This window comes from Setaria italica, chromosome II (genome assembly GCF_000263155.2).
Source record: "Setaria italica strain Yugu1 chromosome II, Setaria_italica_v2.0, whole genome shotgun sequence".
In the NCBI taxonomy this organism is placed as follows: domain Eukaryota; kingdom Viridiplantae; phylum Streptophyta; class Magnoliopsida; order Poales; family Poaceae; genus Setaria; species Setaria italica.
The window spans coordinates 3,050,219-3,077,179 of NC_028451.1; the positions used below are offsets into that span (position 1 = coordinate 3,050,219).

A 26,961-nucleotide genomic window follows, 5' to 3' on the forward strand; every position below is an offset into this window, starting at 1 on the left:
GGTCAGGGACTAGATCGCAAAAACTCCCATCCTTCTTCCCTTCCAACAGACAACCCAAGCACACAGGGGCATGGCCGACGGGGAGAGGGTCTCGCCGGCGTGGGAGGGAGGCCTCGCCGGCGGCGAGCTCGCCGGCGCGCGGGCGGCGGCGCCTCGGTGGGGGAGAGGAGGGAGAGAGGGAAGGGAAGGGGAGGGCCTCACCGGAGAAGAACAGAAGCTTCACCGGTGACAGTACGGGCGACGGCGTGGCTTGGGCGGCGGCGCGGCGGTGCGAGAGAGTGGCGGGTGAGTAGCAAAACGGAAAGGGAAACTCCGGGCGAGGTCGATGGTGACCTTTATAGGCCCCGGGGAGGAGCGGAGGGGGCTCCCGGGAGAGATCAAGAGCCGGCCGGCCATTAATGACCTTCAAGCTTGTGCGGCCGTTTCCGGGGAGAGGAAAGGAGGGGGCGACGATTTGAGGCCGGGAGTGGGGGAGGGGAGTCGTCGCGAGTTCATGGAGGGGCTCGGGAGGCCAAGGGACACCGGGAGGCGAGGGTGCCCCGGCTGGCGGCGCACCGGGGGCGCACGGCACCCGTGCGTGCGTCCCTGGCGCTTCTGGCGCCTGGAGGTAGAAGAACCAGGCCGGCTGGGCCGATTTGGGCCAGCTGGTGGGAGAGGAAAGAGGGAGGTGGCGGCCCAAAAAGAAAAAGAAGGGAAGTTGGGCCGGCGCAAGGAGAAAAGAGGGAGGAAAAGGAAAATGGGCCGGCTGGTGGAAAGGGCCCATTCGGTTGAAAAAGGAGAGGGGAGGTGGCAGCCCAAGAGAAAAGAGGAGGAGAGATGGGCCTGCGCAGGGGAAAAAGAGAGGGGAAAGGAGATGGGCCGGCGAATAGGCCCATCCGGCTGGAAGAAGGAAGGAAAGGAAGAGAGGAGGGATTTCGGCCCAAGGAGAGGAAAGAGAGGTGGAGGGTTTTGAGAATTTAAATAGAGTTGAAGTTTTTTAAAATCCAATTCAAATTCTTTTGAAATTCAAAAGCAAGCATTCAAACAAAAGCCAAAATAAAAGAGAAAAGAAAAACTCTACCAAGCACTTATTGCTTCTAAAATTATTTCAAGTGCTCTTTAATTATTTAAAGACCGTAATTTAAATAAAGTAATTTATTTAATCCTTAGAGCACGAAAAACTAGATCGAGTTGCTTACATTATTTTCATGATGGAATTTTGGGTGTTACATTGTGGCTTCGCCAAGACTGCTTTAAAAGAGGCATTGCAGTTTTGAGCAAATGAGTATAATTTTTGGTATGCTTGAGACGGGATTATTCCATTCCAAAGGTCTTGCCAAAAAAGGAATGTGGAGCCATCTGCTATTGAAATAGATGCAATTCCTTTATATTTGTCTATCAGCTTTACTACATCTTTCCACCAAAAGTAACCTTTGTTTTGCTGTCCTGACAATCTGTCATTGTTATAATAACTAGTCCATCAACCCGTGCTCCCGCACGGGCTAATATTTTTAGAAGTTATTGTTTTTAAAAATTATTTAGAAATTAAACTCCTAGCTAATAATCAAAATTGTTTACCTACTACTCTCTTATTTTTCAATACTTCAATATAATACTTATATAGATATGTACCTATCTTTACCCAGTTGTGATTGATTTTTAATTAATAATTACTCAATGCACTTTTTCATCCATATTCATATTTTTTCCATTTTGTATCACACCTCCAATCCTCCATACATTATGTTTAGCATACGAATCAATACTTTTCATCAATTCCTCACATACATATATAAATGATCTAAATGGTAGCACTCATCATGTGTATATACTTTAACTTAGTATTTTTATATTAACAATGACATAAATAGATAATTTAAAATCATATATTAGTTTATTTTTTGACATTTCTGTATGATGCACATGAAGATAATTATATTAAGATTTAGGTGTTTACTTTAGGTTATTTTTAATAACGACATATGTGGATAACATAGATAAAATTTTAGAATGACATTTTAAGTTATGCTTTATAATGATGTGTATTAGTAAATTGGATGAAGGTTATGGGGTTACTTTAGATTATTTTTTATAATAGCTGAGCTCAGTAATTGAAACATAGGTTTAGAGCTCATTTTTGAATATTTTCACAATGATAGTGGTGGGTAACTTTTTAGAAAATATAATAGATCAATGGCTATGATTATTATAGTTTACAGGATTGGTGTTTGATGTTTTTAATTTTTATGAATTTGTCTCTTTTTTCTGACTTGTCTCGTGGGAACTAATGTGGAGCCTCCAATGGAAAAAAAGAGACTACATTGCTAAAAAACTATTACCATAAGCTAGCTCTCGTTTGTTAAATATTCGAACACACAATGCTTATGTAGGTATATACTTAATATCTTCATCCAATTCTGATAGATTTTAGTTAGTAATTACTCTATAATATTTTCATCCACATTTATAATCTTTAACTTTTCACTTTGCATCGCAGGTATGTGCTTGAATTTGTTTAATGAACCTTATGTTTGAGATACAATTTTAGCATAGAAATCTATATTCTTGTCATTTTATATCCTTATAAATGGTGATACATATCATGCGCATAGACCTTAATTATTATATCGTATACCAATAGTGAAAGATACAGATGATTTAGAATCATATATTGCTATATATTTTTAATTAAGGTTATTTGATTCAAATGTAGAGTTACCTCATGTTATTTTTAATAATGACAGGTGTGGTTAATATAGATGCAAATTTAAGGGGTTACTTTAAGTTTTTTAAGTAATAGTGGTAGGCAATTCAATTGCAAATTAAGGGGTTATTTTAAATATTGTTAATAATGGCATAAGTGGGTAATTTTGATAAAGATTAGGGGGTTACTTTAGTTTATTTTATATAATGGCAGAGGTGTGTAATTTATATATATAGATTTAGGGGGTTACTTTAGGCTATTTTCATAATGGCATAGGTGGGTAATTTTTTAGAAAACCTAATAAATCTAATGGCCATGATGATTTAAATCTATCGATTGATGGTCGGATGTTTTGCTTTTTTGTGAGAATTTCTAGGATTTCTCTCTTTTTCTAGAGTGTCCACCTAGGAATCCTAGGTAGCTTCACCTGGAGACTTCAAAAGGAGCCTCCAATTAGTAATAGTAAGATTATCCCAAACTAGCTTTACCCATGGAATATCAGCCCTTGTGTAGAATTTGTGTAAGAATTTGAGCAGCAGTGCTTCATTGTGTGCATTGGTGTTGACTACTCCCAACCCTCCCTGTTTTTTTGGGAGGCAGACCATTGACCAGGCCGCTTTAGATGGCTTGCAAGAGCTTAAGTCTGAGCCCCTCCATAAGCAATGCTTCCTGAACTTGTCCAACTACCTTATGATGCCTTTGTGGAGTTTAAGGGTGGAGGTGTAGAAGATAACAGAGGATGATAAGACCGAGTTTACCATTTCCAATTTACCTCCCTGACTCAGGTACATGGATGTGGAGCCAAGTCTCTTTTCAATCCTCTGGATCAGGGGTAAGAAATTCTCAATTTTGGGTTTGACTGTTCTCAGAGGCAACCCCAAGTATGTGAAAGGGAGTGTTCCTTTTTGGCAGTCAAAAACTGTGGCTAGGTTCTGCAAAGTTTCCTCAGAGATGTTCAATGGCACCATTAATGACTTTGAGTAGTTAACTTTCAAACTTGTAGAAGCAGCAAAGGTATTTAGCAATTCTTTGAGTAGTAGTAACTGCCTAGGGCAGGCTTCCGTGATAAGGGTGTGTCATCTACATACTAAATGACAGGAAAATCTGTCCTGCCCTTTCTGGAATAGGGAGATTTATATTCTCCTGGTCTTTTTCTCGATTGAGAATTGTCTGTAGCAGATCTGCTGCTAGCACAAACAGAAGGGAGGATAAGGGATCACCTTACCTTACCTCTCTTTTGCAATGGAAAACTTTCCTTGGAACTCCATTGAGTAGAAGTGATGATGTACCTGACTCTAGGATTCTCTTGATCCATTGGAGCCATCTCTGCCCAAATCCTTTATGCTTCATAATTTCCAGAATTGCTTTGTGCTCAATTTTATCAAAAGGCCTTTTCAAAGTTCAGTTTCAGGATGACCAATTCTCGTTTAGAGATCTTGCAGATGTGGAGGTACTCAAAGGCCCATGCTAAGCAGTCATGAATTGTCCTTGTTTTGATGAACCCATATTGGTTTTTGTGGATTAGCCTTATGATTACCTGTTGGAGTCTTTCTGCCAGCAATTTTGTAAGAAGCTTGATTGTTGAGTTGAGGAGGGAAATAGGCCTAAAATCCCCAACAGTGGTGGGGCAATCTTTCTTGAGTACCAAAGTGATGTATGATGATGAGGACAAGGTCCACCGGCTACACAAGAGCAAGAGGACAGGCCGCACATGCAGATCAATATGGACCCAAAGCCGAAGCATTGCTCCGACTTGCGCTATCCAGTGGTCAACCAGTTAAGTGACCGTCTCTAATGGAGCGAGACTTTTCATCCATTGAGGTGCAGATGCTATGCAAACCAACATCTCCTTCCCTAATGCTTCCCAATCCTATGTAGGATAGACCCGGCTTTGCTTGAGTAATCCTTGTGCTTTCCAATTTTATTCTTGCTGATCATTCTTTCCCTTCTGTAGATTCAGCTACTTATGTGCCTGACAGGAGGATGGGAAGAAACACAAACGGGTGATATGTGAATGTGATAAGTTGTGCTCTTGATCACACTTCTGTCATAATTTTGAGAACATGTACTCTTGATCACATTTTAATTAGCAAACATTCTCCTCTCTCTCTCTCTCTCTCTCTCTCTCTCTCTCTCTAGATCTCTCTCTAGATCTCTCCCTCTCTCTGTTTTGTTTTGTGAAAAAGCCATATCAAAGTAGTATAAGACGAAAGCAAACAAACTTTTACAGCGACATGATATCCAGTTGAACTTTTTCAAGTGAACTGACCAGAGTCCCAAAGTGGGAAAGGAAGGACAACAGACCTACACACAACATGGTGGGTACCACTAACATAGCTGCTAAATAAGAAAAATGACAGACACCGATTACACGCGCTGTGGTAACCAGTTGCGTCCTTCTTGAATTTTTCTGATGAGCTAAGCTGACATTTCGAGCAAGCTCGAGCTGCTCACCAGCTAAACGGCAGAGGAACTCAGAAGAATGGCAGCCCACATTTTAACGAGCCAGCTCGAGCTGCTCAGTAGTTAAATGGCTGAGGACCTGAGCAGACTGGCTGCCCACAAGCATCAGCTGGCTACCAGCCCATGACCACGTGAAGATCCCAAGAGAGCCCAACAAAGCACTGATACAGTTACCCGAATTCAGCAGGTGCGTTGAGACAACCAGGCAAAGTCATCCAGCAGCCTCAGTGTCGCCACTCCCTGGAACCCTGTACCATCTCATCCTGTGATGCCTCCGAATCCCAAATATCACCATCACATATCAATCATTGATTTACTTGTATTTGGCTCGCTCGCCTGTTATTTGTACTTCACTCATCTGCAGTCCGATGCATATATATAACTATCTTACTATTACTAATTGGAGGCTCCTTTTGAAGCCTCCAGGTGAAGCCACCTAGGATTCCTAGGTGGACACTCTAGAAAAAGAGAGAAATTCTAGAAATTCTTAAAAAAAAGCAAAACATCCGACCATCAATCGATAGATTCAAATCATCATAGCCATTGGATCTATTATGTTTTTAAAAAAATTACCCACCTATGCTATTATAAAAATAGCCTAAAGTAACCCCCTAAATCTATATATAAATTACTCACCTCTGCCATTATATAAAATAAACTAAAGTAACCACCTAATCTTCATCAAAATTACCCACTTATGCCATTATAAATAATATTTAAAATAACATCCTAATTTGCAACCGAATTGCCCACCACTATTATTTAAAAACTTAAAGTAACCCGTTAAATTTGCATCTATATTACCCACACATGCCATTATTAAAAATAACATAATAACCCTACGTTTGAATCAAATAACCTTAATTAAAAATATACAGCAATATATGATTCTAAATCATCTATATCTTGCACTATTGATATATGATATAATCATTAAGGTCTATACACATGATGTGTCACCATTTATAAATATACAGAGGAAGTGATGAGAATATAGATTTCTATGTTAAAATTATATCACAAACTTAGGGTTCATTAAACAAATTGAAGCGCATACCTGCGATCCAAAGTGAAAAGTTAGAGATTATAAATGTGGATGAAAATATTATAGAGTAATTACTAACTAAAATGTATCACAATTGGATGAGGATAATAAGTATATATCCATATAAGTATTGTGTTTAAATATTTAAAAAATAAGAGGTAGCTTATGGTAATATTTTTAGCAATGTAGTCCCATTTTTTTCCATTGGAGACTCCGCATTAGTTCCCACGAGACAGGCTAAAAAAAGAGACAAATTCTCATAAAAATAAAAAACATCAAATACCAATCCTGTAAACTCTAATAATCATAGCCATTGATCTATTATATTTTCTAAAAATTTACCCACCACTATCATTGTGAAAATAATCAAAAATAAGCTCTAAACCTATATCTAAATTACCGAGCTTAGCTATTATAAAAAATAATCTAAAGTAACCCCATAATCTTCATCCAATTTACTAATACATATCATTATAAAGCATAACTTAAAATGTCATTCTAAAATTTTATCTATATTACCCACGTAAGTTATTATTAAAAATAACCTAAATTAAACATCTAAATCTTAATCTAATTATCTTCATGTGTATCATACAGAAATGTTAAAAAGTAAACTAATATATGATTCTAAATTACCTATTTATGTCATTATTAATATAAAAATACTAAGTTAAAGTATATACACATGTCGAGTGTCACCATTTAGACCATTTATATATGGATGTGAGGAATCGATGAAAAATATTGATTTATATGCTAAACATAATGTATGGAGGATTGGAGGTGTGATACAAAATGGAAAAAGTATGAATATGGATGAAAAAGTGCATAGAGTAATTATTAATTAAAAATTAATTACAACTGGACAAAGATAGGTACATATCTATATAAGTATTACGTTGACGTATTGAAAAAAATAAGAGAGTAGTAGATAATCAATTTTGATTATTAGCTAGGAGTTTAATTTCTAAATAATTTTCAAATACAATAGCTTCTAAAAATATTAGCCCGTGCTTGATGGACTAGTGATTCACAATTCGGGCCTGAAAGCAGTATCAAATGTTAAGAAGCTGAAACTGAACCATGATAAAGTAATGTAACTACTACGTATCAGACCTTTACTTTTTGTCTGCAATACATGGCAGATCATCACGAAATCGAATAAGTTCAGGAAGTTGTAGTGAAGTTATGAAAGTAAAATGCACACTGTCTGGAACTGTCGATATTGTACTTCACTTCGCCCATGATGCAACAGAATGTTGAGTTTATGTCGCAAATAGCTCTGTTCTAGCTCGTCTATATTATCTTTCTGCCAGTCACTACTTCGGGTAACTAACATCAAGCTAAGGTCAACCTTCCATCCACAAGCAATGGAGAAAGTAGCATGACTGAAGAGCATGTGCACCGTGATGGTCCTTTGTTTGACGATTTTTTTCGAATTAATTATTTGTGTTTGACTCTCTTTGAATGCATGATTGCAATAGTAGTTTTCTTGAATCAGCAGTGTCATTTCAGGATCGTTAGAGGTGTCACCAACGCACTGCACGTTCTGTGATATATATTGAACACAAGAGCTAAGTGATCTTCTCGGAGGATGCATGCTAGCCAGGAAAAGTTCAGTATGAACATCTTCCATAGAGACAATTGGGCATGAGAGGGATCAGGAACCCAAAACTCCCCACGAAGTATTTTCATAGAGACAATACGAGTTAGTTGCGTGGCAGCTGGACGAGTTAGTCGCCGGTTTGGAATCTACGATGAGGACAAGGCACCATGTGTGGATGAATTCAGGTTTGGATGGACCCAGCCGGCTGAATACAAGTTGCTGCTACAGTACCTAGTCGTAGCGGGCATTCTGGTGTTTGGTTCAGCAATCAGGGTCACAGAGCCATTTGAAGGCAGAGTACCGCTTTAATCAGCAGCTAGCAAACCTAGGATTCTTAATTTGGGTATTCCATGTAATTATATTACAATCCAGGATAATAAAACACAATTGAATGAACTAAAAATAAATTGTTCACTTATCTTTGTCTCAAAGATCTCAAATTTTGCTTTTGCAAAACACAATACAGTTTCACCATAAGGAACCTAGCCAATTGAGTTATACCAAGTTCTTTTCGTATTTCTGGTGTATTGATTTCATTTCCATTATCTTTTTTCAATGTTACACAAGCTGCACTAAAGACATGCACATCTTATTATCCTCATTAAAGGTTTAAGTTTTAGTAGACCTGATAGTGAATTGTGTTGGATAATGCAGCGAAGAACTTCAGACTCAGGGATTTCTATCACCTGCATGTTTGCGGTGGAAAATCGGAGTGAGCTCGTCCCATCTGAACAGTGTGGTGTGGTGAACGCAGCACATGCCTGCTCGCTAGCTTCACTTAAGAGCATGTGCACCCTTATGGCCCTCTGTTTACTCTGAGAGTTTATTTCGAATTAATTGTTAGTAGCTCATCCTTTAGTTGCATGCATTATTGCACAAATAGCAATGATATGTAAGATCAGGCATGCCTAAAAAATAACATAAATATACAACTACAAGCTCAAGCATCTGCATGACACTGCACGTTCTGTGAGATGGAGAATACCAAAGATAGTCTTTTGCTAGGATGCAAAATGCAGCAAGAGCAACTTCTCTACAGACATTGACGCTTGAGCGGCATCAGGAACCAATAATGCGTGGCAAACAAACTTCCTACTACTTCAAAACGAGGAGGTAGACCATCTTTCGTATGTAAAAGATGGCTTCGTCTTGCATAGAAGCTGGACTATTTGGATTTTGGCACATGTAATAATTAACGAGCTGTGTTATCTACCACAGAGAACTTCAGACACGGCGATGATACGCTGTGGAAACTCCCAGCTTGGCTTCCATCATCTTCTACACCTCTTCAGCAGCACTCGCCAACGTTGCATGGATGAAGTAAGGCTGGAAGGACCCACAGCCCGCCGATGTCATTAAAGTTAGTGAGGCTCGGACCACACACCTGCTAGCCTAGGGGTCTGTCATGTACATGATCGAGCTCTGCTCCAATTAGTGTTGGGACCTGTTGTGAATTGCAGTATCTTCCCTGCTAATTCAGTGATATAGACATCAAAGTTCGTAACATTTGGTATTCAGAGACAAAACCAGCCATGGGTGGAAGAGTAAATTTTTCCGGTTGATGGTGGTGATGGAGGCAATGTTGGGCCAGTTCACTAGTATATATAAAAGGGATATGATGCGAGTGCAATGAAACGAACAAGATCGGGAGCGATCAGTTATATACAGTCTGATGACTTTGGTGGTGTGGAGGCCATCAAGTTTGGGCAAGGTCGGGTAGTTGGGACCGATGGCTAACAATGTTTATCTCCAGCATCCTTAGCTCTTTGCCATGAAACTTCTGCCTACTCGTTCTGCCCATTCTTGTCACCTCAGGGACAACAATATATGCAAGGACCAGAGCATATTTGAAATTCCGCAGCACATGTACTGTGCCCTTCATTTCCATTTTCAAATGATTTACAACACAAAGTTGGATCAACCACTCAGCCTTCACACCACCTTCAGCTCTGATCGCCTGCATGCAAAACCGCCTAGTCCTATGGTCCAACTTCCCCAATATGCTAGCCCTGCTAAAAGCAGTTGAACATCAAGTTGTTGGTACTGGAGCATCCCCGACGGTTATGCAGACACTAATGGCGTTCAAGCTAACATTTTATTCTCTGAAGCTTCCCAATCCTTTGTAATTCTTCTTTGTAGACATGACGCAGTTACTTCCTTCATAGCCATCCCCATTAATTGAGCACTTGAAAACCTTCCCAAACCATATAATAATAAGCCTTCCATAGCTCCGGCCATTTTATATGCCATAGAGGAAGATAAGGGAATACACATGGGTGAGCAGCAGAGTAGTAGGTGTGTCGCATGTACTGTATATTGCCACTATTAACCGGACATCATGAGGGGAAAATGGTGCATTAATAGACTAATAAATAAACTACCTAATAGCAGCGTATTTATATGCCTCCTCCCGGATGTGTTATGGCATTTATATGTTTATTGGACAGGACTGTGGAAAGATGCAAAAAGAAGGACGTCAGATTGTGCAAGTATCCTTTTTTTTTTGTTAAATACTAAAACCAGTCAAGTGAGTAAATTGCACTGAACCTGACAAATTCGGAAATGCGAAACCCAATCTCACGGTTAATTTTCTGGTAGATGCAATAAGATGCTCAAGGCAGTCATCCAATTAATTTCATTGTGAATCAGACGTTCAAAAACTGCATGTCCTACTGATTTTAATTGTTATTAATTCGACAATTTGCTTGAATTAAAAAGCCAGGATACAAGATACCAACAATTCGCACAATGCCATGGCATATTGGCATTGAAATCTAATTCGGTGGCAACAACAGGGGGCAGTATATATTGGACAATTTCTTTGAGGACTTGGTGGAAGGCACAGGGTTGGAGAGTTAGGCACCCATGACTGAAAAAGTTTTCATCTCATCCGGTGTACTGAACTTGCTCAATCAGATGGAAAGGATGGAAGCTATGCATTTTGCCGGCATACCTACAGGACCGCTCGACTGAAAGTCTCATTTGGATGCACAGTCAGCTGCACATTCCATGCGACCTGTGATCCTGAAACTATAAACATTAACATATCGCCTCAAGAATATAAACATTAATATATCTTCTCTTCATGCCTCCCAATCCCAAATATCACCTATCACACGTCTATATCAGCTCATATTGAGTGGTAAGCATCTCACTACAGTCACAAGTATGCATGGCTGCATATATAGGCATTCGTCGCTGTAGAAATTTGGGTTAGTTTACTGTCATTTTTCCTTTGTTATACCCACATGATATGTTTCCATGTGCCTACATTATTGTCACATGCCCGCATCTATGTGTAATGCAAGGACGACAAGGGAAAGAAATTGACATGATGCTAGCATGTGAACATGTACAGTTTTTTGTTGATGATTGAAGATGATCTTTGTAGACGTCATGAAGTTAAGAGGAAAAAAAATGCGTATTCTCTCATTGAAGTTGAAATGAGAATCTCTTGTACTATTAGTATCTACACACCCTTTTTGTGACATTTACCATATCAGTTTGACACAAAGGCTATGACACTTCTCGAATACAAGTCAAAGAGGATTCATGATACAACGTTGTTACAGTCCGCACACACATTGTGGTTACCTTTCGTCAGCAGCTCCATTGAGACAACCTGTCAGCGTCATACAGCAGCCTCAGCGTCGCCATTCTAGGGCGCGAGGCGCTGCCTCGCTCGCGCCCTCGTCGTACCATCTCATCCTGTGATGCTTCCCAATCCGAAATACCTGTTCACATATCAATCATTTAAATGGAAAGCATTTGGCTCGCCTATGCGAACTTTTCTACCCTCATCTCATCTGCATACCGGTGCATATACATACAAGAGGGATATGCCAGTGAAAAGAACCTAACAAGGGAACGAGTACATCTATAGCTGGTGCAGATGGACTGCTACTGAGTTCATTAAATTATTCAAAATGTGCTTTCATACTCCTTCCAAAGACACCTAACAACTACTCCGTGCAACAACAATTAAAATTTGTAATAAAACACAAAATAAAAAAGCCTCCAAAGAGGACAAATCAAGATGGAAAAATAGCTGCCACTTTGGGAAGAGGCATTAATCCTTCCGTCGATTGATCATGCAAGTTTTCTTCTAAAAGCCCACTCGATAGCGTACGGTCTCAGTTGCCTTGCTATTTACTATAGTACTGTACTAAGAGTTTTGGGATAGAAAATGCATGCCTTTTATTACAAGCCACCCTATTAAGTAACTTGTGTTTTTGTTACATAATTAACCAGTCAATTGAGATCAATTCGATTGTGCTAAGTCTCGACTCGATCTGGGAAGTGCAAAATTCAAAGTTCAGGTTAATTTTCTGGTGCATGGCCTGGTGAAAAAGCTAAAGTATTTATGTGGAGATTAATTAAATGTGCAATAATACATCCATCCATTGATTCTATATACAGTATTTGTATGGAGATTTATTTGACCTTACTGTAAGCTGCTCAAAGCAATCATTATTGGAGAATGGTCATGATGTGTTGAATCTCAACTATTTGCGCACATACTTTAATTCACATCTTAGGCTTGCAGAGAATAAGTACATGCCAGCACTATAGGGCAAACAGAGAAAACTAAGGAATTGGATTTAAGCTAACAATCATGTTTTAACATTTTGTTCTATTGAATCTTAGCCGGAGTGTCCAAGAGATCAAAGATGAAGCTCAATTATGGGGTGCTGATGAAGGTGTCACGTCATGAAGATGGCCTGGGCATCCCCTCGAGCCGATCGTTATAACCCGACACAACCACACAATGCAGACAGTGATAGTGCCATGGCCACAGAACACGCACATGATCATTGGTGGGGGAAAAGCATCACAGGACGACTTGTGCTCAGGAAGAAGGAAGAAATGCTGCTCTTCTTTGTAGTACGATGCTTCCAATGATCGATCATGATATACTGATCATTAGTAGCTGCTTCCTTAATCACTGGAGATTGGTTGTTAATGTGCTTATATATCGATCATGAGATTGCGTTCCTCTTCTCTGCTAAATACTACTACGTGCGGTGTTTAACTACAGCGGCATGGGCACTTTTCAGAAGCTCGTCTTTCGTTTGCAAGGACTAGGTAACGAAACAATTTAATTTGTATATCTAAAAAAGCAAGAAAATGCAAAATGCAAGCGCCACATACCTAAATGCAATTGCCTGATGTGGCCGATAAGTCATACCACTTCGCACGACCGCGGCAGGAAGACGTGAATTTCTGTTCTCTAGAACAATTTTGCCTAGAGTCCCTCAAACCAGAAGGCATGCTACCTGCGCAGGAGTCCAAAGAGAAACTAGGACATCTATTCCCCATGCCTCCCAACCCTACATGATGCTGTTGTAAGTAGTATACGTCTAGAAAGTTCTCTCGAAAATAAGGATCCGTTTCTCTTGTAGTCTTCTCCGAGCCAACAACATGCACATTGACGCTTTTGTATGGGAAGACGGAGATCTATAAAAAGGACTTGCCAGTTAGAACTCGAATGGTAGGTGTGTATTGAATGATTGACGATGAATCGATCAGATAGGAATAGGTACCAAAAATCTATTTGCATATATCAAAGGATTCGGTGAGGTGTCTTCCATGGCAGCCTGTTCCTTTTTCGAGAGTTTTTTGAAAAGCACCTTTTTCAAGAGTTGTAGATATGATTTTTTTTACTTGAATTTCATAAAATGTTTAGTATTTGTTTATAGTGTTTTCACCGAGAAAGCACATAGATTGAAAAAATATTCAAGTGGAATAAAAAGTTTATATATCTAGAACAAATCATGCAAGCTCAGCGAACAATGTTTATAGTCTCTCATACAACCATTTTAACTACATGTGAAACGAAAATAAGTTTAAGTGAAACAAAAATGATCATACAAGCTCACAACATTAAAGAGTTTATTAACTCAATCTGCTTAGATTAACTAATCTTAATTGACTGGAACAGCTTGTACAGGTAGAACAAATTTTATAGAGAGGAGAATTAAAGGATTGGGAAGCATAACATCTCCTGATGCAATTTCATTGTTGAAGTGCACAATTGGGCCACTATGCTAAAATGCACTCAATGTGGGGCAGAATTATGCTCAGCCCAGACCAACGGGGTGCTTTGAAAACTCCAACTTTTCCCTCTCAAGAAAGAAAATAAACTCATATTGACTCCATCTCTTCCCTCCTCGAGTGCTACATCCATGGCATCCACCGGCATCAAGATCATCTTCCGCTACGTGCTAGCCCACCCTACGCCACATCGTCCTCCATCCTCTCCTTTGCTCTCTTACTCAGACCATATATTGCCATCCACCAACCTTCTCCTTCCTGACCCGTGCAGGGACCACCACAGCAATGTATATAATTCTCAAGGACCGACCACGAGATGGACATGGTTGGGCAAGTAATCGGTGTTCAATGCCCATAATTACATACAAATATACAGTTTCTGAAGTTTCTGGCTACCTAGCTAGAAACCTGATTTGAAGTATCTTATATCAATGTGCTAGCATTCCTAGCAAGCCTAAACCATCTACATCCCATGCCTCCCAATCCTATCCAGGCTGTCTTCATACAATGCAAGTCTGGCTACTAGCTCCCCAGGTAACATTGAATTCCCATATATCTCATGTATTTTGTGGTGCTTATGTGCTTCCTCTCCCAGACACACACACACACAGACAGACACATCACATATATATCCTTGAACGGAAGATGGAGATAGAAAGGAATTATATCTCAAAGGCTGGTGGCATATTGATGATTGGATAGGTAGGTGTCAAGTCGATTTGCATTATTGCACTCAGCACCGTACCGGTGGTACTAATTGGAGGAGTAACAATTTTGAATACAAATTTTGCATTAATAATCCCAGGACTGTTAAACCAAAATTCAAAGTTGGCCCTATGGAGATCTGATTAGCCCGCTAGCTTAAGTTGGGCTCGATAATGGTCAAGGTTGGGCCTTCTCATCACTCATTAGGATTTCATCTTTGGTACCGACTTTATGCAACCAACTCTATGCATTTTTTTGAAAAAGAAAAGTTTTACACTGTTTGGATTGGGAAAAGAGACCCATTAAATGTGATTAAAATTTAAGAGAAATGTGCTGACCTAATCAAATACTTTTTCCCTCTTTTCATTTTCAGAAATGGCTTGTGCTCCCATTGTAATTTGCTTTCTCAACATTGTCACTGGTGATCTGATCAAGCAACCTTCTAGACGAGGGAAACCTTCAGAAAATAAGTGGCGCGTGAAATTATTTTCATGGTGGGAACAACTAATATTCATTAAGGTTTATGCAATAGCTTCGTGAAAATAACAAATTTTCGTGGCGGTGTGTGGGAAACCTTCACAAAAATAAGTTTTCGTGGCGGGTCTTGGAGCACCTTCACGAAAATGTCAGATTTGCATGACGGTTTGCTCACACCTCTCACGAAATACGTCACCATCACGAAATTTCCATTATGTGTAGTGAGTTGATACAAAAGCAAAGTTAGGCAGGCATGTCTAACTCATCAATAAGCAACTCAGGTTCATCTTGCTTCGAGTTCTACCCAATTGGTGAAAAATGTTCCAGATCTCTCCCAAACCCATTCTCACGCGTAAAAATATACACAAATGACTACATGAATGTTAAGAAGGAAGGATTAGAGTCCATCCAAGCAGTGAGCCCTAGACTTCAGAGGACGTATCTAATCTGGTCAGGTCATTTAAGAAATCTGCACTGCCTTCTCTTGTGTTTCTCGATCAACTTTTTGAAGAGCATCATCCTGATACCATCTGCTGCCAACTCACACATATTAGGGTCATATATAGTTTGTGCAAAAGAGTACTCCCTCCGTCCCATGAAGAGTGCAATCTTAGTTTTTCTAGGACATATTAGTGGTGGTATGAAAAGACTATAATACCTTCATTTATTGGCCACATGCAGTAAGTTTTGGCATGCCAATCAGATGTGACCAATTAGGCAAGTAGTTAGATCTATTTTCTAAGATTGTATTTTTTGTGGGATTTTTTTTCAAATGTAAGGATTGCACTTTTCATGTGATGAAGGGAGTAGATGACATGGTTAATTTATTACCGTATTATTTGTACTTGAGGTAAAAAACTAAAAAAAAAGAAGCAGCAAATAGAAACTATCATGCTACCGATGAAGTTTGGTTGGAGTGCATGCCATGAAAAACTAGCATCAGCAATCCATATTGATAACAACCTTTTTCGGGGTTATGAAGTTGTACTTCCTAGATTTAATTGATAATTGGCACCACTGGGCCTCGTACCATGCACCCACAAAGACTAAAATTGAGCTGAACTTACTAATTTTGTTAAAAACAATGATTATTTAAGATTAAGATAGTTGGCAGAATGAAACATTCATGAAATTAAGTTTGAGCACATTGCGTGCCAGTTGACTTCAAGGTACAATTGAATTCGCTACAGGTTCGCCAAAAGAACTATGCCAGGTTCGCTACAAGTTTGAGCATCGTCGTTGTGGGTATTGGAGGGAGCACACCATCTCGATCGGTAGTGCCTTAGGCGAGGTAGTCTGGTTATAGCCATATAAGAGAGATCTTCAGAATTTCCGTTGACTTGACAATAGAGTTAACACAAGTCAATGGAGGATATGCTTTTAGGATACGCAAATAACGATCGATTTAGCTATCAACTTCTCAATACACAAAGAACTGTTTGCTTCATTAACGATAAAGTCATGGATTATTGCTTCATTGTTGCTACAGAAAGAATTGCTGAAAAACCTAGGTTAGAACAAGTCACTTATCTCTTTATTAGGATTGATTCTTACAAAGAGGATGATTGTACGGCTGTGGTTTTTCCTTTCCTAACATGCATGTCTCTAGATAACTCAGTTATCTTAACCTAGACGACTTTTGAAACATTGCTATCTTGCAGCTAAAAAGGTGAAAATCAAACTCTGTTTCTTATCTAAAATTATTTTCCTGAGACCTCTCAGCCCATAGTTGCGAGCAGTCGCAACGCGCACAGGTTTAAGGGCCTTTTTCCTCTTTTTTTAGGTAGCAAGTCATTTTGATAAAGCTCATACAAACAAGATGCATAACACCCAGAAGATTGATCTAGCTAGTTACCTTAAGAAATGTGATGTAGATATTGGCTCTTGTCAAAATTTTCAGTAAATTGTCCTTATCATTTCCCGGCATTCCGATACTTATATGCACCCAGCGTATTTTTAGGATTAGAAGAACCGAAAAATTAAGAGGTCTTCATAGCCTGTGAAAAGGATGGATGACATATTAAATGAGGATCAAATGGCATGAGTAATTGCAATTATCTTCATAAAAAAAATACTGTGTAATTGTCTTCGCAAAAAAAAATTGAGTAACTGTAATATCCCTCGAGCAGCAAAAGCTGAGGGGGTCGAACTACTGTAGCAAAAAAGAGAGAAAATACATCAATACACTTAACCTTGGACCCCACATGTCAGTCGGATGTGGTTATTTATTTGATTTGCAGGACAAAAATAAATCAGGAAAATACTAGAAAAATCGTGAGTTAGGCCCATTACCAACTCAGGGCGGGCCAGATTTGCACGCTAGTTATTTCAGAAATGGGCGGGCCAACGTTAATTTCCGATGCATGTTTTTCGTCGAATGGTGCAGTAGGCCCATTACTTACTCAGGACGGGCCAGAATCGTCTCAGCCAACTCAAGTGAGTTTTGGAGGAGCCGCGACACGGCCCATTACTAAACTCCATTAGTTTTTTTTCCTATAATAAAATTACAAAAAAACAGAAAGACAGATTGACTCCCATCTCCGCCCTCCTCTCGCGCTGCGGCCATGGCGTCCGCCGCCGTCAAGCTCATCGGCAAGTTCCTCCGCTCGCTCCCTCCCCGCACGGGGCGTCCGGGCGTGACAGCACCTTCCTCTATCATCCCTCCTCTCCTTTTCACTCTTACCCGAACTGACCCTGTCTGCCTTTACCTTGCCCTCCACCGACCTTCTTCTCCGTCTCCGGCGCGGCGTCCACCACGCCAGACATCGCAGTCAACTTCACCGGTAGCTAACGATTCCAAAATTCCATCCCGTTTCTTTATTCTTTACATGCTTAACGCGTAAGTGGTCGGCTGATTCTTGCCTCTCTTTTTCTTTCCATGTGTCATTCGCCGTGCTTCTCGCTGATGCTGCTGTGAAGATGGCATGTTCAAGGGCATCTATCACGGCAAGCAGTGCCACGCCGCTGACATACCGGCTGTACTCGCGCGCGCGTGGTCTACCGGCGTCGACCGCATCATTGTTCGTCTTCCTCCTGGCGTCCCCTTTCTCTCTGTCTCCTGCTTAATTGCCTTGGTATCTTTAGTAATTTCTTTGTTTGGCGCGATGGCAGGTCACGGGAGGGTCACTGAAGGAGTCCAGGGAAGCACTGGAGATCGCCGAGACCGACGGTGAGGTCAATTGCTTGATATGGTCCGTTGACTGGTGTGCTTGGTGGTGCCTCTAGGGTGTTCGATGTAATGCGCCTGAGAAGCTGTCTTGTGTCTGTACAATGCAGGGAGGCTGTTCTGCACGGTCGGCGTGCACCCGACTAGATGTGGGGTAATTGGCATTTTCTGATTGTTCTTTGCTCATTTGTGGTTCTGTTATCTAATCTAGTGCATTTTGGGTGGTTAGGAGTTTGAGGAGAGTGGAGACCCGGAGGGACATTTTCAGGCACTACTGGCTCTAGCGAAGGAGGGGATAGAGAAAGGCAAGGTTGTGTGTGGGTTATACATAGTTTCCCAGCACAATCATAGATGAAAACTCTGTCCTGACTATCATTCTCTCATAACCTTTTAATAACTTGCTAAGGAACAGTTACACAGTCATGTGCTGATTAGAGCCACTGAAGGTTCTCATTAGAATCAAGGATCTCACTCATCGTTCAGCTAAAGACCTAATAACAACAACATAACCTTTTTATCCCAAGCAAAGTTGAGTTAGGCTAATCACAAAATCCTACAAAAGCCCCAGGAATTGGATATAATAAGTACAATGAAATGCAAAACAGTTGTAGTAGCAGTAAACAAGAACATTAGTGTAGGTCAAAAGGATCGAGCGCTCGACCAGTGCTTACAAAGTATAGAATGTGCAATGATGTCCTTGGCAATCCACAGTTCAAGTGCGTTTTCATGCAAACATATTTTGTTTGATCTTTAATTTTTGAAATATTAAGATGTGATACTTTTTTTACTAAGTGGTTATTACCACCACCACTCTCTCTTTCCCCAGAGAAACCACTTGCAATCTTACATCTGGAGTTCAATTCCTACAGGTGGTTGCTGTTGGTGAATGTGGTTTGGATTATGATAGGCTTCATTTCTGTCCGGCAGATGTACAAAAGAAGTATGTTATCTTGCTCACATTATGCATTTACTTCTAATCTGTACATTTGCTGAGTGTTTTATTTCGTATTAGGTACTTTGAGAAACAATTTGAGTTGGCTGAAGCAGTAAAACTACCAATGTTCCTTCACATGCGGGCTGCTGGTGAAGACTTCTGTGAAATCATGTCAAGAAATTTGTACAGGTATTCTAGATTCAATGCTCCATGTTCCATAATGGTGCTCTTGAAATGATTCCATGCTTGATACACTTCTCCAGTGTAGAGGATTAAAACATGAAAAGAAACAGTCTAAAGTAAACTATGATTGGAATAGTTACCCCCATTCAACACATTTGTAATTGTTTATAGTTATTCCTAACCACTATATCTTAGGGACAATTTTCTTTTTGGCAGATTCCCTGGTGGGGTTACACACTCCTTTACTGACTCGGCAGCAGATCGTGACAGACTCCTTTCTTTTGAGAAGATGTTTATAGGTCATCTCCCTCACTTGCAGTAAAAACCTACATGTGATCCAATATGATAACTACAAACTGGAGTTACTTAAACACTGATCTATTAATTCCAAAATTAGTTAGTCCAACTTATATTGTAATTCTGCTTTGTGATTCAGTTTTGTGTTGAAAAATTCCATCTGGATATTGACAATTGAAGCAACTGTAGAATTTGATATTCTGTTCTTTCATTATTTCCCAGTATGGTTAGATAGATAATAAAGAATTTATGAACCACGGCTGCAGGTGTTAATGGCTGCTCTCTGAAAACTAATGAAAATCTTGAGGTTCTCCGAGGCATTCCTGTTGAGAGGTTGATGATAGAGACAGACTCTCCATATTGTGATATAAGAAATACCCATGCTGGAAGCCAGTATGTAAAATCGGTCTGGCCATCCAAGAAGAAAGAAAAGTATGAGCCAGATTCAATGGTAAAAGGCCGCAATGAGCCCTGTTTAGTCAGGTAACTCACGATACCTTTATATTATTTCCATTAATTCTTAAGTTTATTGGTACAGTAAATGTTTGGACTAGTTCCTTGAGTTTCAACTCCTGTATAGGTTATTTGTTTCTCATTCAAGTACTCCGTTCTTTTTATCTGACAATGCCATCCAACCAAAACTCGAGCCCTTCTATGTAGAAACATTGAACAAATCGAGGTGCTTTTTTACATGGAAATTTGTAGTTCTTTCTTGATCAGTGAAGTTCTGAGCATTGATAACTGAATGATGTGTTCCATTAACCTTGTGCTTTATGTCATGATTATCCAACTGTCGCTAGACTGCAAGTTAAACTCATCCCTTTTGTCATTCAAATTTATATTTGTGCATGGCTTTTGACTTCAAAAGAAAACCTGTAACATCATTATCGATTTCAGGCAAGTTCTTGAGGTAGTGGCTGGATGCAAGGGAATTGCTGACATAGAGGGCTTAAGTAAAACTCTGTACCAAAACACATGCAGGTAAAGCTAACTGTGTATCAAGCTGAGAACTTTCAACCGCCTGTCAGTAGCTTAGGGACAACCTACACCCCTCATGCCTATGGACCTTATATATCTCAAATATTCACCTAATACTGATATGTTTTTCTAAATGTTAGAGATCATTCTGCTAATATTAGTAGCTCTAGCTTTGTGGTTCCTCATGTTTTAAAGTGATGTGATCTGCCCAACCTTGCAGACTTTTCTTTCCCCAAGACCTTGATGCATCTGCAGATGCGCAGCTTGAGAGTGGTACTACTGTCCAGGATAACTGATCAGCAGAGCAATTGCCTTTTGAAAGGTTTCCATTTGTTTGTTGCTTAGCTAAATGTTCCAACTTCTTTCCAACATGGATATGAAATGTTTTTTGTTTCTATACTTGTCCTTCAATTATCGCCAAATTTCTGTGTGCTATATGAGCCCCTGTAACTTTTGCGCGCATTCTGACTGCGTACACCCCAACCTCAACTGGGGATATGACCTGAACTCATGCAAATATGGTTTTATTTTTCATATGGAAACGGGTTTGCAGAAAATAGAACTATAACTTAAACCGATAATATCTTTCTTCTATAACTATTCAAAATAGTTAACCTGTGAGTTTATCTGACACCCAACAGAATATAACATGTGAATTGGATCATTTTACAGGAAGCCAATGGCTACACTGTTGCACTTTAGAACAATATATTTAGCATAATACATCACAAGAACAACGGCAGTATCTAGGTACCTAACACCTTCTAGTATCTATAGCTGAAATGTTGAATCCTCACTACAGCATTGGTGGTGTCAAAATTTTCGCTCAAATAGGTACAACTTGGATTTGAATGGTGGAATTTGGAAATCATTACAACGTCTTATAAACCCTGGTCCGTAGTTATTAATAAGTCGTAGCAGTCTGTAAGTTGCTCTCGTCCACCTGTGCATCAGATGATTCTGAAGAACTGGTTGCTTCAGTCTCCGCATCAGATATGTCTGAAGCAGTTTCCTCCTGCTGTGCCTGCACCGCGCTAGGCGGCGAACCAGGTGGTGGGTTCTGTTCTGCTAGACTAAGCCGCAGTGGCCTCCCTTCCAACTCCTGCATTGGCATTCCAAAACCATGTTAAACACTACTTCGCCAAGGTGATCTGAATCTGAACTAAGAATGTGCACTCAAAGTAAAACCAAGCATGATAATGAAATCACAATTCACATGCCACAATGAACAAAGTACAATTAGCAGCTATGCATTGTCCAGTCATTGTTTAACACTGAAAATTCATATATTAGCTACCTAATGTGCTGTAATCTGCATCAGTTGCCATTTGCCTATATTGAGTAAAGAATGTAATGGGCACTGAATAGCATAGTCCTAGATCAAGACAGAACATACCACTCCATCCAAAGCCTCCAATGCAGCCTGCGCATCCTCTGCAGTCCTGAAGGAGACGAACCCGAACCCCCTCGACCGCCCGGTCTCACGCTCGAAGATGACCCTGGCATCAAGCAAGCCGGTCTGCCCCTCAAACACTGACCTCAGCGCATCGGCTCGCACTCCCCACCCCAGGTTGCCGGCATAAATCTTGTAAGTGCCATCATCACGCCTGCGGCCATCCATTGTAACCGTTCTCCTCTCCCCGCCCCGCGGCACCTCTGGGTAGTTCACCCTTGCCGTCCTCCCTCCCAGCAGCTTCATTGGGACACCGGACACATGCCAAGATCATGTCAGTACACATACACATTGAAGGCATGGGCAAGACCCCAATTCTGTGGATTGAGCAGGAACTGGTCCAATTGGTGTGGAACTTACGGCGCCATCAAACATCTGGATGGCCTTGGCGGCTTCCTCGGCGGTGGCCATGGTGACGAAGGCGAAGCCGCGGCTCCGGTTGGTGACCTTGTCATAGATTATCTGCAGCAATTGAGAACCGTCAGCCACGATGCTCTTCAGAAATTGATAGAGGAGTTCCATCAGTTCGGTACCTGCGCGTCGTCGACCCTTCCGGCCTCGGAGAAAGCATCGTTGAGCTCGTCGGAGGTAAAGGTGTAGGGCAGGTTGCCGACGAAGAGCCGGCCGGGCTCCTCGCCACGCGGCGGCCGGCCTCTCGGCGACGAGTACGCGCGCGGGACCTCCACCTGCTCCTCCGGCTCGCTCTCTCCCTCATCAAAGTACTCATCCTCTTCCCCGTCGAACTCCTCTCCGTCAGACGAGAACGCCTCGCCGGCGGCCGCGGCGGAGGGTGGGAGCAGGACGGGGCGGCCGCGTGGGGACGCGAAGAGGCAGAGGCCGACGCGGTGGCGCTGAAGGCACTGGAACCGGACGCTGGGGAGCGGGATGGGGACGCCACTAGACGCGGGCTGGTGCAGGGTGCGGAACGTGGCAGCGGCTACGGCGGCGGCGGCCATGGCCGGCGAGGAAGCGGGGGATGAAGCGAGGAGGCCGGAGAGGCAGCAAGCCAGCGAGTGCAGCGGCGGTGGAGGGAGGAGCCTCTCGCCGCCGATAAATAAATTTCTCCTTATCCGCTACCTGTTGGGCCGTTGGGCCGAGTGGCCCATGAGTTTATGGGCCCGAAACGCCGATCGAATTCTTTCTTGTCGACATCCAAATCCAACTGCTCTGTATACCCGTAACTGTGCCATTAGCTGATCAACCGAAATACATTGGTCGGCATGGGTATCCTTCACAAAACGTCATGGCGGTTTGTGACTTTGATATGCGGTTCACATTTGCTGTCACTGGTTGGCCTGGTTCTGTCCATGATACTCGTGTATTATTGGACACACTTGTCACATACAAGGATCAATTTCCACATCCTCCCGATGGTAAGGATGAGTTATGTTGCAATTTATTTTTTTAGGAATATTTGCTCATTGTGATATAACATATAAATATAACATGCAGGTAAGTACTATCTCGTTGACTCTGGATATCCTAATAGAAAAGGATTTCTTGCACCCTACAAGGGACAGAGGTATCATGTTTCCGAATGGCAGCATGGTCAGCATCCGGTAGGACTGAAAGAAGTGTTTAATCATGCACATTCATCCCTTAGAAATGTGATTGAGCGATCATTTGGAGTTCTAAAGATGAAGTGGCGCATTCTCTTGAATTTGCCCAGTTATCCGGTTAACAAGCAGTCGAAAATTATAGTTGCTTGTATGGCCCTTCACAATTTCATCAGAGATAGTGCCGTACATGACGTGCATTTTGAAGAGGATTTTCAGGAAGATGATGGTAATTCAACCCAACCTAGCACAGATGGTGGTGGTGGTGCTTTAGGAGATGACATTGATATGGGTGCATTGCGTGATGCTATTGCTGTCGCTATGGTTTCATGATTCGTTGTTGTACCCATGATGGATGTTTCCATACTAGATCGATCTATCGTATGAATTTCATATTATTGTAATGTAATTTCTATTTAACAAACTCCAAAGGCATTAGAATTATTGTCTTCTCCTCAGATTCACAATAAAAATGAGCTATTATCAGCCTTAGGGGCATTCAGGTCAATTTACCAACCAGGACAGACAATCGATATTAAATAATCAGGATTGCCAAACACCCTGCTTATCCAGGCAGCAGCTTATCCAGGCAGCAGGCTTACCAGATAAGCTTGCTTCTCAGATAAGCGAGTTCCAGAAAAGCGTATACAAACAGGGCCACAATCGCAAGGGCACCGCCACGAAGCCGGCCGCCGGCGTCCTGCTCCCGAACCAGCGGCGGCGATGGCGTCCTCCGGCGAGGAGTTCCCCGTGTTCTCCTCCGAGGAGGAGTGCACGGCGTTCATGAAGGGCGGGGGCTGCAGTGTCGCTTACGAGGCGTTCGCGGAGTGACTGGCCGGCTGGCCCTGGCGGCGGCGTGCTCCGATGAGATGGAGCTGTGCCGCGAGGCTGCGCTCAACCTCAAGAAGTGCATGGACGAGCACGCCGACCACTACGCGCCCCTGCTCCGCTGCCTCCCTCCCGGCGCTGGCGAGGGGAAGGACTGCGACGAGGGGAAGAAGGACGATGGCGAGGAAGAAGCAGATTCTTTTTCTTAGATGAAGGAAGGAAGAATTAAAGCACATGTAACTACTCCCTCCGTCCCAAATTACTATTCGTTTTGATTTTCCTAAATACATCCATTTTACTATGTATCCGGACATAAGTATACATCTAAGTGCATATCAAAAGGTATTTATCTAGAAAAGTCAAAACGGATAGTAATTTGGGACGGAAGGAATAGCAACGATTGTTGGGCGTAGCTACGTGGTCTTCGCGAAGGATAAATGTATGCTAGTTTTTCTACTGAAGCTATGCATACAGTTGGTAGTGCATCGCAAAAATCACACTAGTAGTTGCAGTGACCAAGGATTGTGGTGTTCTAAACCAGATTAGCAAGGAGGTACCAATGTCATGCTATGGTGTCCAAAGTGTGCATCTGATACCTATTATGTCCTGGCAAATTATCTAATCATGGAAGCAATGTACGTTGCAATGGTTTGTAGCTATGGGTGTATGTGGCTTTCCCTGAACAATGTGAATATCCAGGGAATCAAATCTCAGTTCCTTAACTGTATAAACTGCTTTGAAAAACAACATGGATCAAGTTGGTTGCCAGATTATTTGTACATTGATTAACTTTATGCCAAATAAAAACCAACGTAGTATTATTTTTGTTTGTGAGTGTCTTGACTGTTCTCATCTACGGAAGGCTTCCTGTTTCAGAAAGTTGGAGGTGACGCAGCTTCACGTAGTCCAGCAGTCATTGTTTAATTAAAAGGCTGGAAATTCATATACTACCTTGTGCGATGCAGTTTCATAATTCACATATTGCAATTCTACTGCGTCAGTTTTTTTTTTCTTGTGAAAATTCTACTGCATCAAAAATTTTTTGTTTGTCAGTTTTTTTCCTTAAAAATTTCATCTTCTGGGAGCGTTTACGAATTCCTTCTTATCTGCTGCTCTCTGCTGGGCCGTTGGGACGAGTGGCCCATGGTATTATGGGCCAGGAAACGCTAACGAACGAGCCCACAGCCCATTACGATTCAGACCCTCTCGGTCTCGGAGACCAACACCAAACTCTCCTCGGTCGGGCGGCGGCGGGACGCCTTCTTCTTCTTCCTCCCCAAGAAGCTCGCCGCCACCTCCCCGCCCAGCTCCCGAACCCCGCCGCCACCTCGCGCAATCGCAGATCACACCAAAGGCAATGGCGTCCCCCGGACCCTCTGCGCAGCCCAGCCCCGCGCACGAGCCCTCCGCACCCGCCGTGGCTGGACAAGAAGAGGCGCCGCGAGAACCGGCCCCGGAAGCAGCCGCGCCCTTAGCGGCGGCGACGGAGAAGGTGGAGGGGGAGGAAGAGGAGGAAGAGGAGGAAGGGGAGTGCGGGTTCTGCCTCTTCATGAAGGCCGGCGGCTGCAAGGACGTCTTCGTGGCGTGGGAGGAATGCGTGGAGGCGGCGCAGAAGGAGGGCACAGATATGGTCGAGCGCTGCCACGAGGCCACAGCCAACCTCAAGAAATGCATGGACGCGAACGCCGACTACTACGCGCCCGTGCTCCAGGCCGAGCAGGCCGTCAACGAGCGCGCCGAGGCCGAGGCCGAGGCCGCCGCCGCCGCCGCGGCTGACGCCGGGAAAGGGGAGCCAGCATCCGATGCGGAGAAGGAGGAGGAAGCCGTGCCGCACCAGGCTGCTCCCTCCCCGCCGGCCGCCGGCGAGGGGAAGAAGGAAGAGGCAGTCATCGAGAGGGTTTGAGTAACTAACAATTGGTAGGTTGGTTATTGGGTTCATACTTCCTGAGGTTAATTTTGGTTCCCTTTGTGGGGAAATAAGGCTGTTCTACGCGTAATTGCTGGACGCGGCACGCAATTTATTGAAGAAATTTTGATCATGTGATGTGATCTTGATCCTGATATTGCTATCTGTTGATGTATGCTACTCTTTCCACTGAAACTGTAGGGATACTGGCTGTCTTCATGCATTGAAATTACTGAACCCTCGCTTGTTGTTTGCAAAATCTTATTGCTGGGTAGTGCATTGAACAGATTCTACTAGTAATTGTAATGCTTAAGAGGGATGTGTTGAGATCTTGATTCTACTAGTAATAGGTCTGAGAAAATCTTACAATTGGCAATCCTGATGCTCTTGCAATGTCAAGGAGTGGTGCTTTTGAGATTCAGAGCTTGGCAGTCTGGGAGAAATTCGCATATAGTAATTGTGGTGTTCTAAACTGGATATGGCATCCTCAGTTTACTGTGGGATTTTTAATCTTTGATCAGTCATTCGCAGTGGTGACTGAAATGTTAAAGAAGTCTATTAAGTAAATATTCTGAATGTTGAAGTATCTCCTGTTCGAATGCTGCTGCATTCTTTTTAAAATGTTGT

At 42.0% G+C, this 26,961-nt stretch overlaps 3 protein-coding genes across 3 annotated transcripts; 2 read left to right on the top strand and 1 right to left on the bottom strand.

Annotated features, from left to right (window-relative positions):
- Positions 1–17,533: 17,533 nt before the first annotated feature.
- LOC101770214 (putative deoxyribonuclease TATDN1) lies at positions 17,534–21,125 on the top strand. The gene is made up of 12 exons (XM_004955430.4): positions 17,534–17,625; positions 17,796–17,816; positions 17,953–18,053; positions 18,145–18,202; positions 18,310–18,353; positions 18,429–18,509; positions 19,069–19,139; positions 19,212–19,322; positions 19,533–19,615; positions 19,880–20,096; positions 20,511–20,594; positions 20,812–21,125. The coding sequence occupies exons 1-12, from the start codon at positions 17,598–17,600 to the stop codon at positions 20,885–20,887; spliced, it is 975 nt and encodes a 324-aa protein (XP_004955487.1). The 5' UTR covers positions 17,534–17,597; the 3' UTR covers positions 20,888–21,125.
- Positions 21,126–21,231: 106 nt separating this feature from the next.
- LOC101770608 (RNA-binding protein CP33, chloroplastic) lies at positions 21,232–23,081 on the bottom strand. The gene is made up of 4 exons (XM_004955431.2): positions 22,578–23,081; positions 22,405–22,506; positions 21,988–22,284; positions 21,232–21,693 (listed from the first exon to the last, which is right to left on the bottom strand). Exons 1-4 carry the CDS (start codon positions 22,998–23,000, stop codon positions 21,496–21,498), a joined length of 1,020 nt encoding a protein of 339 aa, XP_004955488.1. The 5' UTR covers positions 23,001–23,081; the 3' UTR covers positions 21,232–21,495.
- Positions 23,082–25,682: 2,601 nt separating this feature from the next.
- On the top strand, positions 25,683–26,571 carry LOC101771012 (myristoylated alanine-rich C-kinase substrate). Its single transcript, XM_004955432.3, has one exon. It carries the CDS (start codon positions 25,786–25,788, stop codon positions 26,329–26,331), a length of 546 nt encoding a protein of 181 aa, XP_004955489.1. The 5' UTR covers positions 25,683–25,785; the 3' UTR covers positions 26,332–26,571.
- The last annotated feature ends 390 nt before the right edge of the window (positions 26,572–26,961 follow it).